This window comes from Asterias amurensis, chromosome 8, assembly GCF_032118995.1.
Source record: "Asterias amurensis chromosome 8, ASM3211899v1".
In the NCBI taxonomy this organism is placed as follows: domain Eukaryota; kingdom Metazoa; phylum Echinodermata; class Asteroidea; order Forcipulatida; family Asteriidae; genus Asterias; species Asterias amurensis.
Window position 1 is genome coordinate 16244500 of NC_092655.1, and position 15870 is coordinate 16260369.

The 15870-nt window shown below is 39.2% G+C and overlaps 2 protein-coding genes across 4 annotated transcripts in view; both read right to left on the reverse strand.

Annotated features, from left to right (window-relative positions):
* LOC139941238 (uncharacterized) overlaps positions 1–7321 on the reverse strand; it is a 40804-nt gene extending 33483 nt beyond the window's left edge. For 2 of the 3 annotated variants that reach the window (XM_071937713.1, XM_071937712.1), the window contains exon 1: positions 6952–7321. In XM_071937713.1, the coding sequence (XP_071793814.1) occupies positions 6952–7153 (202 nt within the window). In that variant the 5' untranslated portion in view covers positions 7154–7321. Of the gene's footprint in view, positions 1–312; positions 447–6951 lie in introns of those variants that run through there. The other variant, XM_071937714.1, reaches the window with a different exon arrangement.
* A 3340-nt stretch (positions 7322–10661) lies between these two features.
* The window catches only part of LOC139941237 (uncharacterized), a 36187-nt gene continuing 30978 nt past the window's right edge, over positions 10662–15870 (reverse strand). Inside the window, 1 exon segment of the mRNA XM_071937711.1 lies at positions 10662–15863. Coding sequence (XP_071793812.1) covers positions 15580–15863 — 284 coding nt within the window. The 3' untranslated portion in view covers positions 10662–15579.

The window sequence follows — 15870 nt, forward strand, 5'->3', positions numbered from 1 at the left end:
GCCATTTCCCCTTGTTTTGAATAATAATGGTACGTCCGATAATGGCTAATATGACAAAACAACATGGTTTAATGTTTTTTTGTGCAAAGTCGATATGAGCTAATATCGACTATAATTCACCCTAAAACCATTATTTGAATATCAAAATGTTTGTTAGATTGCACTAAACATACTTGGGTTAGTTTTTGAAAACCAGATTCTTGAAATATGCATCATAATAGGGTTCGCATTTTTTTATTTTTTTATTTATACTTTTGATGCATTTGAGTACCATGTAGCAGCATGTAAGGGGGCTCTGGGTAGAGGTAGTACCTTTGTTTTTCTGGTAGTTGCATTCTAGTATAGAATGGACAGAAACACTGGTTCTCATCCATCTCCTAATCTCTCACATCTGGCTCCAAGCATGCGCCACACCCCGGTTCCCTATCTCAACTGGTGGGCTAAATGATCTGGAGGGGGTGCTGTGAAACATGACATCACTAGGCGAATGAACTTCCAAGATGAAGTCACCGGCAACCAGGGCGGAAGCTTTCCCCAGTTGGAACCCAGCGGATCCTTGGCGGCCGGAAGGACAGTCGTCTTCACCCGGAGACTCTATGACGAGCAGAGTGAAAGCCGAAAGGAAGCTGCTGCCCCGACAACTCGAGTTCTGACTGCAAAGAGTGCGACCCGCATTGGATACTGGAATGCAAGGACAATGTCTGACCCTTCCAAACTAGCTCAAGTTAAAAAGGAAATGGATAACTACAAGATCAGTATCCTTGGACTGAGCGAATATAACTGGGAGACAATATAACTTCCATCGTGGAGGTGTCGCCGTCATCCTTGATAGAGTCGCCAAGAATGCACTGGCTGAGTGGGTACCAGTAAACGAGTGACTAATCAAAGCGAGGTTTGTGACTCTACATGCAAAAGTCTCCATCATCCAGTGCTATGCGCCTACCAATGACCATGAGGATGAACAGAAGGACGTTTTCTACCAACAACTGCGAGACCTGGTAGATCAGGTCCCACGTCACGTTAAAAATCGTCATAGGGACATGAACGCACAGATAGGCGGAGATCGAGCAAGATATGAAATTGTTCTCGGCCCTCATGCATATGGAAGGCGAACAGAGAATAGAGACCGCTTCATTATACAGTTCTGCTCTATGAATGATCTCAAGATTGGTTCATCCATGTTCCAACACGAGGATATCCACAAAATAACATGGATCTTCAACAATCATAGAACTGTCACACAGATCGACCATTTTGCCATTTGTCCAGGCTGGAGGGTTCCATGTCTGCAGGACGCCCGATCTTATATAGAGGAGCTGATATCTGCAGTGATCACCACCTGGCCATCGCAACACTTAAGATCAAGCTGTAAAAGAAAAAGAAAACGACAACAACTCCACCAAAGAAGTTTGACATAACCAAGCTTAAAACCCCCCAAATCAAGGAGAGATTCCAAATATCCATACAGGATCGCTTTGAAGCTCTGGCAGAGCCCACACCAGGTTCAACTGATTGGTGGGACCAGCTCAGAGATGCAATGAGAACAGCGGGAGAAAATATCCTTGGGTACCAGAAACCTCTGAAGGAAGAATGGATCAGTGACCGCACATGGGGGCTCATTGCCCAGAGGAAACAGCTAAATCAGAACCGTCACAACAAAGCCTCACACAACACAAATTCTTATCAGGCCTACATGGAGAAGGACAGAGAAGTCTGCTGACCGATCTGCCTGGAGAGCGTTGACTACCTCGTGCGTCGGACGACGCAGGAGCCCCCTATAGACGATGTGACCTCTGACGTCACACGAAAACCATAACATGATTCGCGCGCATACCGCAAAACCTTTATGTTTTGGCAACCAGCTAGAAAGTGTATGCAATCTTACTATGACTAGGCAACTCAGTGCCCGGCGAAACATGACGTATACAGTGTTTTGTCAACAGAGGGCGGTTTGAATGTAAACATGGGTCACATCGTCTATAGTCAGGTGGCTTAGCGAAATTACCGTTACACGGCGGACAAAAGCACCATTTTTGGCACAGGGCTTCCTAAGGGTCTATTAATTAATATTAGCCGAGGAGCCCTCCGGAATTTTTGTTATTTTTTACGTAAATCAGAAAATTTCAAAATGGCCGCCAAATATGACAAAATGTAATTTTCATGAGGCCTGGGAGTCATAAAAACCTCAGAGTGGTTGCTAAATAAGTGACTTACAGGTAGTTGGACATATAGGAGTACTGAAACATTTTTTCCGCTTTTTAAATATCGCAGATACTCAACTTTCAATCACCCCCCCCCCCCCCGTTCAACCCGATCAAATCTCACCCTCTTAGGGGCGGATCCAAACATTCTGAAGAAAGGGGGTTTCTGACCTATCAGTTTTTAATTTCATAATCATAATGCTCACCATACACAGATTATAACCCCCATTTACAGGATGTAATATATTTGTTTAAACAAAATAACAATAATAACAACAACTGTTTGTAAAGCGGCAAATTACCAACTATTATAGTTGTATCAATGTTTTATTTTATTTATTTATTGTTTACTTCTGGTTTTGTGGTGGAGCGGGAGGTCGATCATCCCCCGATCGTGAACATTAGTAGTTGCGCATATCATGTATATACATTCATGACAAAGTTATCTTTCTCTAACTGTATCCGAGCCCACAAGTGCACAATTCGGCTACCATTGATTCATCTATATGCACATGCGACCTGAGAAATAATCCAATGAGGATTGCCCATTCATCTGATGGCATTTGAGACGCTGACAATCTGTGGCTGGGAGATCTCCTCTGTTGGGAGGCCCTGATCATTCTGCTGGAAGTTCTCCAGGATATCTCTTCGAGAAAACCCTCTTCTTGAAGTTGCTTCAGCAGCCAGTATCTGGTCCTGAGAGCATCCATCACTAATAAAAACAACAGGTTTTCTGTGAGCCCAAACGCTCCACCTGAATCTTTCACAATCTTGTTCTTCTGCTCATGAGCTTGATCATAGAGATCACAAAGAATTAATTGTGAGTTGTCTTGGAAAGGACCAAGTGAAAAACTTCTCAAACTTATCATTGATAAGGCAAGGAGTTCATCTCTGATGCTGACAGCAGGCATCATACGTGAGTAGTTTACATGGTTCAAGGCAAAGAACAGCAGTGTGAGTTCCTGCAAGACAATCAACATACAGAAAGAGGGGAGTATTCTTTCTGTGAGCCCCGATGAAGATGAGAATGAGGTTTTTGTTTCATGATCATGAAAGTAGGGTTTCTCCTCTGCATGTTAATGTTTCTTCAAGCTGTGGCAGACTCTTTACTATGGGGCCCTCACTGAGCATGAAACCCTCACTCATTGAGATGTGCAGAGACAAGAGAGTGATATTGTGGGCTTGCCTATCGAGTTAATGTGAGGGATGCCTTCAGATACAAGTCTACCACACCAGATAATGCTACCTCTTAGAAAAATGTCGTCCGGTCCGGCTAGTAACTTCGAGCAGAGACATCCCCAATATTTTCCAGATTGCCTTTCTGTTAGCAGACCACCTACATTTAGCACACGCTTACTCTCGCAGTGAGAATCTGGTCATTTCTACTGTACAGACTTTGCCAGGGTGAACACAGGTTGGTCAAAGTAATAACTGGATTTGTCATGGACTAAGAAATTTGACAGTTTGTCTCTCAACATCCATTGCATGCTTGATCATAGCAGGAGTGGGGACTTCTCAAAGAATAGGAGAGTTTTTTGGTTTTTTGAATGCTCTACCCATCTGAGCACCCATCGACTGGAAACATAACACTTATACAATCTGGCACCGTCTTTAAAGTTATGGCTGGTACATTATAGGCGTAGCAGCTGTCGGGAAAGAGTGTGCTTTTCCTTTCCAGAAAGGTGGTAAAACTGTGTACACCGTATGTTTTTTATTAGACTTAACAATCCCCTATACTTCGAAAACAATTATAATTCATTGAAAGTGTCTTTTACACTGGTCTTAAGTCTCCATGTTGTGAGATAGTACTGTTTGTTTGCTTAAAAATTGTGTTTTATCTAGATATTCAGATGATTCATGATTGTATGTATTCCTATTATTTTAACCTGCAACCAGAGGTCTTTCCCCCCCCCCCCCCCAAAAAAAAAAAAAAAAAATTGGAATAAAGTTTAAAAGGTGATATTTTGTTATGTAGGCGGCCATCTTGATATTTTGTGATTTACATAAAAACAATTACAAATTCCGGAGGGCTCCTCGGCTAATATTGATTAATAGACCCTTAGGAAGCCCTGTGCCAAAAATTGTGCTTTTGTCCGCCGTATAACGATAACCTTGATATTTTACGCTTAGCCACCTGATTACTATAAGTCTAAGTAGTTGCAGAGGTTTCCTTTATTCTGATTCATTACAGCAGGGTGAATATTCATGTACACCTGAAGCTTACCCGCACTATTCAAAGGCGAATGAATAGACTGTGTGCTCGTGACATACCAAGTAGCACAAACAGTGCAGGATTGTCTCAACTCACAGTTTACTCTGTTTACTCGTAATGTCACGAGCACAAAGTCTATTCATTCGCCTTTGAATAGCGCGATTAGCTTACCGGGGGTTTCGTCATCGCAGAGGCCAATACCGATACATAAATATTCACCCTGCTGTAATGAATCAGAATAAAGGAAACCTGTGCAGCGTTCGTCGTGTATGTAAATTGTGGGTGTAGCTACCCAGGGAGAGCTGTTCATTGGCTCTGACGTGGTCGACCGGCCGACGTACCTCCAAAACCTATGAACACTAGTAAGTAGCAGCATGTATAACAACTTGTTGAACTTTGGATGTGCCTAGCCAAGTCTGGATTTTCTGTTACATACAATGCGACGGAGTCCAGGGTAAAAGGTCCCGTGCCATTGCAAAAACAAATTAATTATACAACAATTTTTTTAAGAATTGTTTTAACAATTCTTTAAAAAAAAGAGTCATTTCGTGTCAAATCAACCAATATTCTGTAAATGTCACCACTCAGGTTTGGCTAAAATTCACTTTGAATACCAATCAATGAATGACACATGCCAACTCCAGGTCATTTCAGAATAAAGGTTCCTCATAAGGGGCGTGGCAACCCTCTTCAAGTGCGCACGATTCACGCCGTTTCGCAATTGTAATTAGTCTAAGAACACCTTTAAACAAATAACAAGCTGTAACTGATTGTACCTATGGTAAAACTCCAATTTGGCCTTAACATAACGTATCCCTCCTTCTTTACTGGCTGCTGGAAACAAAAATATTTACACAGTATAAAATTTCATTTCAATTTTCAGACCCCCCTTTTACTTACTTGTGATAATCAGAAAAGCTTGATTTTGCATAAAGGTACATGTGGTTGTCCCCAATAATTAATACAAAATTTGCAAAGCCACAAGATTAATTGACAGAAGATCTAACAAAAAACACATTCTATGGTGACATTTAACCTTGGAAACAGTTATCCACCAACTTTAAACTTCACAATCTGGACATACAAAGCCCTTGAATCTTTATCTGTACCAAAGCTCATTCAGGAGACTCAGCTCCTGTGGACCCAGTGACTGGGCGCTAGATTCCTCTTTTCGAAATTTTGACATTATCGGTCATCTAGCCGATAATGTCAAAATTTCGAAAAAAGGAATCTAGCGCCTCAGTCACTGGGTCTACATCTCCTGCATGGTTAGGCAACGATGTAATGGCTCTCTTTTGATAACATCGGTCTCATCCCTGTCACAGCATGGCGACTGTGACGAGACCGATGTTGAGCGAAAGAGAGCAATAGCAGCTCAACAGGTGGGCATTAGTCCCTGCTCGGACTACGAAACTCTACGGTAACGTAGTAGGGCCAATCATTCGAACTATTGATTAATTAGGTGTTCGGGCCAACAGCCCGGAACACCTCTTATTTTTGTTCGTTTTTTTTTTTGTTCATACTTCTTCTTCTTCTTCTTCTTCTTCTTCTTCTCTACGTCCCTTGTCCCCTAACAAAAACATCTTTTCAAAATTCGTATGAACTTGAAACTTCACACATAGTTAGATGTTCATTAGGAGAAGAAAAATGTGTAGTTACGTCATGATGACGTCATCCATTTTTGAGTTATGAAAATTCAAAGTTTATTATTTCAAAAAATCATAACTTTTGATCTACATGACGAAATCTTACAATCGAAACATCATCGGAATTGTCATTGAAAACTCCGTAAACGCCCCACAGACATAACCTCATTTTGATGTTGTCTTCCGGCTCAAAAGAGAGATTGAAAATTTCAAAATTCACGTCTAAAGAACAACGTAAATCCCCATTGGTATGTGCATAAACATTGCACGTAGGCATACACACAACGTGTAGTGTATTAGCGGTTCAGCAGAGTCACGCTCCAGTGATCATCCATAGAGCGCGAAAAAGCTTCATGAAGAATAGTCTTCGTTCAAGGCGGTTAAAACATACATGCCCCTTACAGTCTTTTCTACAGTCGTCAATATTTCCTAAGTTCATATTTCCTAAATTACATAAGCAATTTTGACAATCTATACATCATATGAAAGGGCTTTACGTACTTTACAGAAATGGATATGTTTGTGAACTTTCGTTGACCTTTTGACCTGTTTAAACCGGAAGTGACTGTGAAATGATTTGAAAGGGCGTTGTTTGTTGCCTTTTAGGTTGAAATATACATCCTTTGATGCTTTACCACCACAGCATACATGTCTGGCAAAGGTCTGGTTTAAAACAAATATTACCGATGACGTCACCAAACATACACTTTTACAAGATGACGTAATCATGTTGTTTTGACAGTTTTTGCAATTTGAATCATTTATTACAAATCTTGAGAACAAAGCAAGGTGTAATAATTGTTTTTTAATCCAGGCTTTTACTCCCGGAAACCGAACACCTTGAGTTTGTTCACAAACTCTCAATCTCTAGTTAGAAATAAAGTTCACTTACCAGACTGTTCAACAAAAGCAACTTTATACCAAGAGCCATCGGCATCTACCCCCATTAAACGTACGCTGTCTACGTCGCAGTTGCCTCCCTCGTTGGACTGGAAATAAGTGCACAACTTAATCTCCACTTGTGTGTATGCAATGGGCGCAGGTAGAGAAAGCTTCACACGAATTGCATAACATTCACGTCGCTTTGGATCCATCGTACGATATTTCGCCGACGATCTCTTTCTCCAAACAGGCTATAACGTTAGTGTCATGCACTGCCAAGGTAACTAATGTGGACGAACGCAAGAGAACATCATAAATCAGTTGAAGTTTGCTTGCTTTCCCACGGCTTAATAACTCTCTACAGCAACTATTCCCTTCGTTGTTCCATTACATGTCGTAGTGTCATACTCGCACGCACACACAATTATGGAGAGACAGTTTGCGTGCGAGGGGGGAATCCCCGTTTTGCTGATTTAATCATTGATTGGTTGAACTCGTCACGTGACTCCGTATAATAGGGTCAGCGTGTCAAATCCACAGTTGCCGCGACGGCGGTAATAAAAGAACAATATGTGCGTTGTGATAGGCTTAAGCTTACCTGTCGAAGGTAGTTTGCATGATGTGATCAATTGTGTTTATAGTTTATTCAAAAAGACTGTGTAAGTTTCAGCTAGGCATACTCGAAATGCCAAATAATCCAATTCCAACTAGATCTGACTCCGCGGTGGTGCAGTAGTAATAATGATCCATAAGCTAAAGTAAAGTAGTCCCAGCCGACTTTTCATACCTTCCGCCCAGGTTAAGAAGCAGGACAGTTCGTTTCAGACCGGAAAAGTCTCCCGAACAATCCGATAAACCTTCTCCGCGGTGTAAAGTATGTAGCAATACAGTTCTCTATAAAGAACAAACTCTACCTGGCAATGGACCCTTCCCATGAGATATGCTAATTACCGTCACGCATGCGTACAGACCCTGTTGGTTGGCAAACGCCATAGAGTTGTGCACTAAGCAGACGCGCAATCGCGTCTGCGTCACGCAGCCATTAGCCGTGTACAAACATAGATATAAAATAGTTTTGTTTCGATATTAAACGACTCATTATTACACACGTGATTAGTTCTTATAGATTTTATAAGACTGATTGTAAACTGCACTAGAGTTTTGACATTCGATCTTAAAGACACTGGACACCTTTGGTAATTGTCTAAGACCAGTTTTCTTACTTGGTGTATCTCAACATGCATAAAATAACAAACCTGTGAAAATTTGAGCTCAATCGGTCTTCGACGTTGCGGAGTAATAATGAAATGAAAAACACCATTGGCACACGAAGCTGTGTGCTTTCAGATGCTTGATTTCGAGACCTCAAATTCTAAATCCGAGGTATTGAAATCAAATTCGTGGAAAATTTCTGCTTTCTTGAAAACTACGTCACTTCAGAGGGAACCGTTTCTCACAATGTTTTATACTGTCAACCTCTCCCCATTACTCGTTACCAAGTAAGGTTTTATGCTAATATTTGAGAAATTACCAATAGTGTCCACTGTCTTTAAATCACAATTTGTGTTGTTTTCTCTTGCTCTGCTATTTTGCTCTTGGGAAATGTTGTACAGCCCTTTTGGATGTGAGATATATTTAACAACAAAAAAATCGCTGATTACTATCGGCCCCTCTCTCCCAATCCTCAGGTTTAAAGGAACTCCGAGTTGCCTTGTAGATCGGTCGAGTTGGTCTATGAAAAACGTTTGAAACCGTTTGTTATAAAATGCATAGGGCCTATGGTTAGAAAGATGTTTTAGCAGTAGAACATAACGATCCACATACATATGTCTTGAAATTGCATGGTTTTTCTTATACGTCGTGGTCGTGAACTAACACGGCGCGCCATTTTGTGGAGTCAAGTTTTTACTCCATAAAATGGCCTCCAAATCATGCTCATCAAATTTCTTGAATTTGAACAAGTGGTAGCTGGGTAGTAAAGCAACTTGATGGGTGTTGGGTGTTTTGTATACAAATCACATGTCTATGCTGTTTCTTTCCATTCATAAATGAGTAATTCGGAAATTTTGATCCCCAGATGAGAATCATCAAGTTTTAATGTTTGATTTAAATCTGTGATCTTAGACGAGTTTCTTTCTTACAAAATGTTCCTTTAAAGTAATCACACAACATTGGTAAACAGTATTGTCCAAAGGCCTACACTTCGTGTATCACAACTTATATATAAAATAACAAACCTGTGAAAATTTAGGCTCAATTGGTTGACGTAGACGGGAGAAAATAACGGGAAAACCCACCCTTGTTTCCGCACGTTTGGCCGTGCCATGACATGTATTTAAAATAAATCCGGTATTTTCGATATCGAGAATTGATAATTGTTTTAATGTTTTCTCAAAAAGTAAAGCATTTCACGGAATAATATTTCAAGGGAAGTCTTTCACCATTACCTTCTGTAAACCCTGTAAGTTATTTGTAAATCTGTGAACTTTTAATTTTTGTTCTGTTCAGAAAGTGTCCAATGGCTTTACGTTTACTCACAAGTCCTGGTGTGCCTGATGATGAGGAAACTGTGGACCAGTCATCAAGAGCAAGGTAGAACTTATACTTTGCCATGGCTTCCATGCAGCCAGTATTGGTGGAATTAGGCATTGAAACATTTTGTTTACCACAGTTCAGGGTTCCGCACTTAAAGTTTGTGGAGGTGTTGAACGTTCGAGTGTCGCGGCCAAAGAGTACTGTCACAACTACTCGCCATCCACGCCACAAGCTTCGTTTTACCCTCATTACCCAATTCTTCGGCTCGCTATCCATCGGCTCTTTCTGGATGTACTGGCTAATATGGATGTACTATTTCTGGTTCTGAGTGATACGTCAGGTACAAAGGCCTACGTGCAGACGTCTTACGAGAGCATGAAATACGCCCAAAGTGGTTACGTCACCTAGAAACTACATAATGTTTTAACGTTCACGTTCACGTGTTCGCTCTCGTAACGCGCAGCTAAACTTCCTTATGTTGATTGCCAGATGTGAACATCTCAAACTAAATCACTATCTTGTTGATCATCTTGTACTAAAATGAAATGGATACAACAAATTGACCATGTAGCTACTTCTGTTTCCATTTTCCACAGACAATGTTTATTATATACTCCACTCTAGTTTCTTATCAGTTAATGATTTGAGTATTTTTTTTCTTTAACCGATAATTACCCTATTTTAATTACAAATGTTATGAGTGTTAGGAGCCAGAAAGTTTTTTAAACGAATGTGCAATGTCATCATCTGTAATCTGCATTTTTGTAGTTACCCATGATAAACAAACACAAAATATATAAAGAAATAAATGACTGTGTTCGTTCACAAAGCAATGTGTTATCTGAAAATTAATAAAAAAAAGAAGATTTTCTGATGTTATCCAGAAATCCATAGTGCGACACATAGTTACGTAATTGTCTAGCATAAAATGATTGGTGGGCACAACAGACTACGATGGCCCAATTTCATAGAGCTGCTAAGCACACAAATATGCTTAGCCTGAAATTTCTGCCTCGATAAAAAAAAGAATACCGACCATATTTCCAAATGATTTACAGGATAGGAAAGCAACAGCTGAATACCAGCCAAAAAGCAATGTGCAACAAATGGAAACTTGGTCGTTAATCCTGTTTTTATCAAGGAAGAAATCTCATGCTAAGCAGATTTTTGTGCTCAGCAGCTCTATGAAATTTATCAAACTTTTCCCGTCACGGTTGTAACTCTTTATAATACATATGGGCTAAAAAGGTCAAAAATGTTCCCCCAAAACTCAAATAATTTCAAATTATGAATCTATACTATTAAAAGCGTAACCCGCGCCATATTGGATTAAAAAATTAGAAGGTCCAGTGGCATGGCATCCTTGTGGAATCCAACACGGTTGCGTCGTTACAGACGTCGGGTTGCAAGTCTACAAAACCCTGAACCGAACTCCCTCTTACGAGTTGTCTGATTGGCTGGAGACAGGAGCGATATCTCCTTACATTTGTGGTTGTCTGGTTTTGATATGGGCCACCTGTTGGTCGAAGGGGGAAGCCGTAGGCTACGCACAGAGTCACCTCTGTGGTTGTCTGGTTTTGATATGGGCCACCTGTTGGTCTAAGGGGGGGGGGGGGGGGGTGAAGCTGTAGGCAGCACACAGAGCCACCTCTAGGTTTGAAGTGGGTGGCAACCTTGGACCCCCATTAACATTCCAGAGTGACTCATTGATGTTTCGCAGAGGGGTAAATGGCATTGTGTATATACCATTTTGTACAGGGGGGTTTAATTTCGCGTGTTAAATAAAAAACATTAGGCTTTAATACATGCATCTGTTACATATGTGTTTATTACAATTAAGTCACTCATGTAGGCCTACCCAACTTTCCAGCATTTTTTAAACGCATCAAACAGCAACCCATTGTTGTGAAACTTTATTTGTTCCATTAAACTCTGCACCATTAGTGGTACATTCCATATGTCATCCCCCACACACAGAACGTATACACGCAAAAGTTGAAACATTTTCAAAAAGAAAGTAAATACATTACTGATTCTTTTCATATACATTGTATAGGTTTGTCCAGTTAAACCTACAAAAGAGTACATGAAATCACCGTTTAAGAATAGTATGCTTTCATAGTTACTTTGTGAAACTTTGTGAAACATCAACGGCTGTTTTGAAGCTGTAAACGAACATTCCATTCAAAGTTCTGAAGCAACAAAACTGTTAGAACGCAGCCTGGTCAGGACTCAGGATGTAGATTTTGCCAAATCCTTTTTGTATTAACCAATCGGCCGTTGGGTTTTGTTATCGAAAGAGCCCTCATGTGCAGCTGAATCGGGTACTTTTTACGAATTTCTCCATACATAATTAACCAAACTGGCCTACAAACCCTTAAAACAACAAGGCAAATGTTTTCTGAAAGTGAATTAAGTGAGAGGATGTAGGGGTAGCAGGCATACAAAACCCTCAAAATAACTAGGCAAATGTTTTCCGAAAGCGAATTAAGTGAGAGAATGTAGGATTAATTATTCAAGACCAATAAAATTACCGTTTCTATTATTTTAGTTTGTATAGGGTTCCACAGATAATTATGATAACATAATTATAAAATTGGATGTTTTATCAGGGTACTTCGTCACGCGGGGCGTATGCCCCGGCGGATGTTGACCAGAAAGTTTACATGAGAATTAATTGATATGACATAAACTAAAAATTAATGAGGCCGACGCTCTGTTACTCCCAAAAGCGGTGGTAAAAACAGTAGATTAGATGTTGCACAGCATGTTCCGAAAACTCGCTTTATTTGGTGCTCAAACAACTTTGTATGCGTCGTTGGACGTACGCTCAATAAATCACGATGAATGGGGCCTTAGATTCTAAAACCGTGTACACGTCATTGGAAACAAAGCAAAAATCATTCAACAGTTATAGCAATCAATGTTTAAATATATTTATTTTCAATACAATTTGCAGAAATTGACTTTGTCGTTAAAGTCCATACCAACTGGCGCGTTTTTTTTATCTGCTGTATACCAGAACTTCTTCGAAGCTTCCTTTTCAGTCAGATAAACTCCGCGGCTATTAGTGGCTGTGATTATGAGTTTGTTTTAAAAGAGGGTACCACTTTCATACAAGCCTTTTTGTCGGATTTCTCCTGTGCTATTAGCAGCAGTGATTATTGTTGAGGGGGAGACCAGACTTAGACCACTCAAATCCGTGGCTATCGGTGACTATGGATTTGTTGTTAAGGGAACCAAATACCACTGCTGATTCAAAATTCAGCGTGTTATACATTGTCCGATTGGCCCATCTCCATATAACTGGACGTACAGACCCTCAAAATAACAAGGCAAATGTTTCACAAAGTTCGTAACTATAATGAAAGCAGTTTGGGCGGACTCATGTACATTTTGCCAAGTGTAACTGAATTTATACCAAATGTGCTCAACACAATAAAATAAGTGTGTCATTGGAGCAGTGTACGTGCTATATTTTTAGTCGACTAAGCATTATTACCCTTACGGTCATCTTAGCTGGAAAATACTCAGTGCAGTGGATAAAATTGACACAATGACAACAGCCGATTGAATTAAAACTATGCGTAAATGAGGCGAAACATAATCCACATTACGGATAACGCGTTGGCCCGCTCGATCAACACTAAAATATTACGAAATACCCTACATATCATGCCAAGTACCATCATTGCCAAGTATACCCATCCCCAATATTAAAGCTTAATTCCAGAAACGAACACCAATTCCTTTAGTTGGAGAACGCAAGAGAGAAGGTGAGGAGGGGAGGCGACGCGTCGCGACGTTTCACAACTAAGTTGTGCACGCTCAACAATTAATTTTTATCAAAATACAACATTAATGACAAATTTCCATACCGACTATAAATACAATTTCTAACCCAATCCTACGAAAATGATTATTACCTGTAAGAATACCTCCCTTGCCCCCACATTACCTTTTACAACATTTGTATACTAGAATCCTCATCATCGCGCGGCATCCCGCTAGTGTGTATTATTTGTAATTTACTGCCTGTTTTTGAAAACTTAAAACAAATCTTCCCATCACCTGCTGAAAGGAAACATATTCAACTAATCGTCAGAAAATATTGTTGGTGTCAACTATGATTTTAAGTTCACTAAGCTCCACATTATTTCAGTTCAGTTGAGTTCTTTTCCCCCATTCACACACCAATCAAGTTGTACAATAATAGCTATATAGCATACTTTTTTATAAAGATTAGATATAGCAATACCAAGGTAGAAGACAATTAAATTAAAACATATAGTAAACAAATACATACATGTAGATGGAGGCCATAAAAAAACATTGCTTTTCTGGAAATGACCCCCAGGAAAATACAAAAACTTTTAGTAAACTAGTTTGTTAACACAAACTTATTGAACAATATGTACAAAAACAACGTACATGACACAGTCCAAATCAAATCAAATTAAAAAAAGCAGCTAAATCTAGTATTATAGGTATGTACTCAAGAAGGAGTCCCTTGGTTATAAATGTTTAAAGGAAATAAGAGTGGGGCAGTTTTAATAATAGAGTCTAGTGAAAAACATAGCCTAGGACCTTCATGCCTGACAGCTCTATGGGAAAGTTTTGTACGTGCAAATGATTGGTGAAATTCTTTACAATGTCTTGTAAAATTACTGTAGACACATGATTTGTTTGTAAATAAAGAACAAATAGAATTAGGAAGAATATTATTAATGAGTTTAAACATAGTCACCCCAAGCCGAAGAGATGTCATTACAATATTGATATTCATCCTACCAAACTGGAGCTGTGAATATAAAATGTCTTACACAAAATACAATCTAAAACAACTGAAGTTTAAGTTTACAGCCGATTTCACGAAACGCTAGGATCAATCCTATCTCCTAACTTAAGATGAGTTCAATGCGTCCTACGTATTTTGATACGGAACTGAACCCGTCCTAAGTCCTAAGATTAATCCTAAGTTAGGAAGAGTTTGGTGAAATCGACGGCTGGACACGTTTGGTAATTGTCAAACACTAGTGTTCTTACTTGGTGTGACCAAACATATGCATGTACATAAAATAACAGCCTGTGAATATTTGGGCTCGATTGGTCGTCAAATTTGCAAGAGAATAATGAAAGATAAACATCCTTGTTGCATAGATTAATATGCGCTTTCAGGTACCTACAAAACACTTCAGGGCTGACATTTTTTAATTTGAGAAACAAATTGCCTCTTTTTCCAAAACTACATTACATGTACTTCAGTGGGTGATCGCTACCAAGTATGTTTTATGCTAACAATTACTTTGAGTGATTACCAATAGTGTCCAGTGCCTTTAACATTTGATTGTTAAAATATTCTCAATTAGTGTATCTCGATATATGCACAAAATAACAATTTAATCAATTTAACAATTAAATCAATTTAACAATTTAATCTGTTTAATAATGTAATAATTATTACATTTTTTAATATTCTCAATTAGTGTATCTCGATATATGCACAAAATAACAATTTAATCTGTGAAAATTTGGGCTCACTTAGTCATCGAAGTTACAAGAAAAAAAAAAAAAAATCTCATGAAAGAAAAAAACACCATTGTTGCAAAATTTGTGCATTCAGATGCCTTAATTTTGTTTTGCTTTAGAATGAAATATTTTAGTGAGAAGTTACCGTTTTCCAGAGGGAGTCCTATTGAGGTGAGATGTTGTAAAGAACAAAACAATAGCCTGTATGTACATGTAAGGTTATAGTAACATTTTTTTTTTAAACCACAGAGATTGTCATTGTACAAAGATTAGTATCTGCTCATTAATGAAGCACCCATCAGTGAAACAACATGATTGCTTTATAACAGATGTTTAACTTGCATCTCGGGAGTGAAGAATATTAATTTTGTTTTGTTTTACCCATACACACATGATTGCTTTATTTGCAGGTTTACAAACTTTAAAACCAAGCAAAAACAGTACTTGGTATTTTAAAAGTCGTGTTGTTTTGGTTCATCATCGCATTTTTCATGAAATCATAATCTGGAAAATTTCAAAAATGAAGTAAAATTGATGAAAAGCCTGAATTTAGGTTATGCAACTGGGTTCTTTGTTACTGGAATTTGATGAGATACTCTGGGTATGCCTGTGCATCATGAAATATAACATAAATGCCAGGAGAATTCATGTTGTCTACAACACTGTCAAACAGTTCAGCAGGATTCTGTGGTTTTGGAGGTGGAGTGATCATTCCATGGCTGCCTCTGATGTAATCTCCAACAAGCACATTTGTCACGAATACATGCTTTGTGCCATATGCATCTGGTTTAGCATATTGAGCTTGTGCAGAGTAGCTTGCTGAGACAGAAAAGTAGGTGCCATTTTCATATGCAGTTGCTGATGA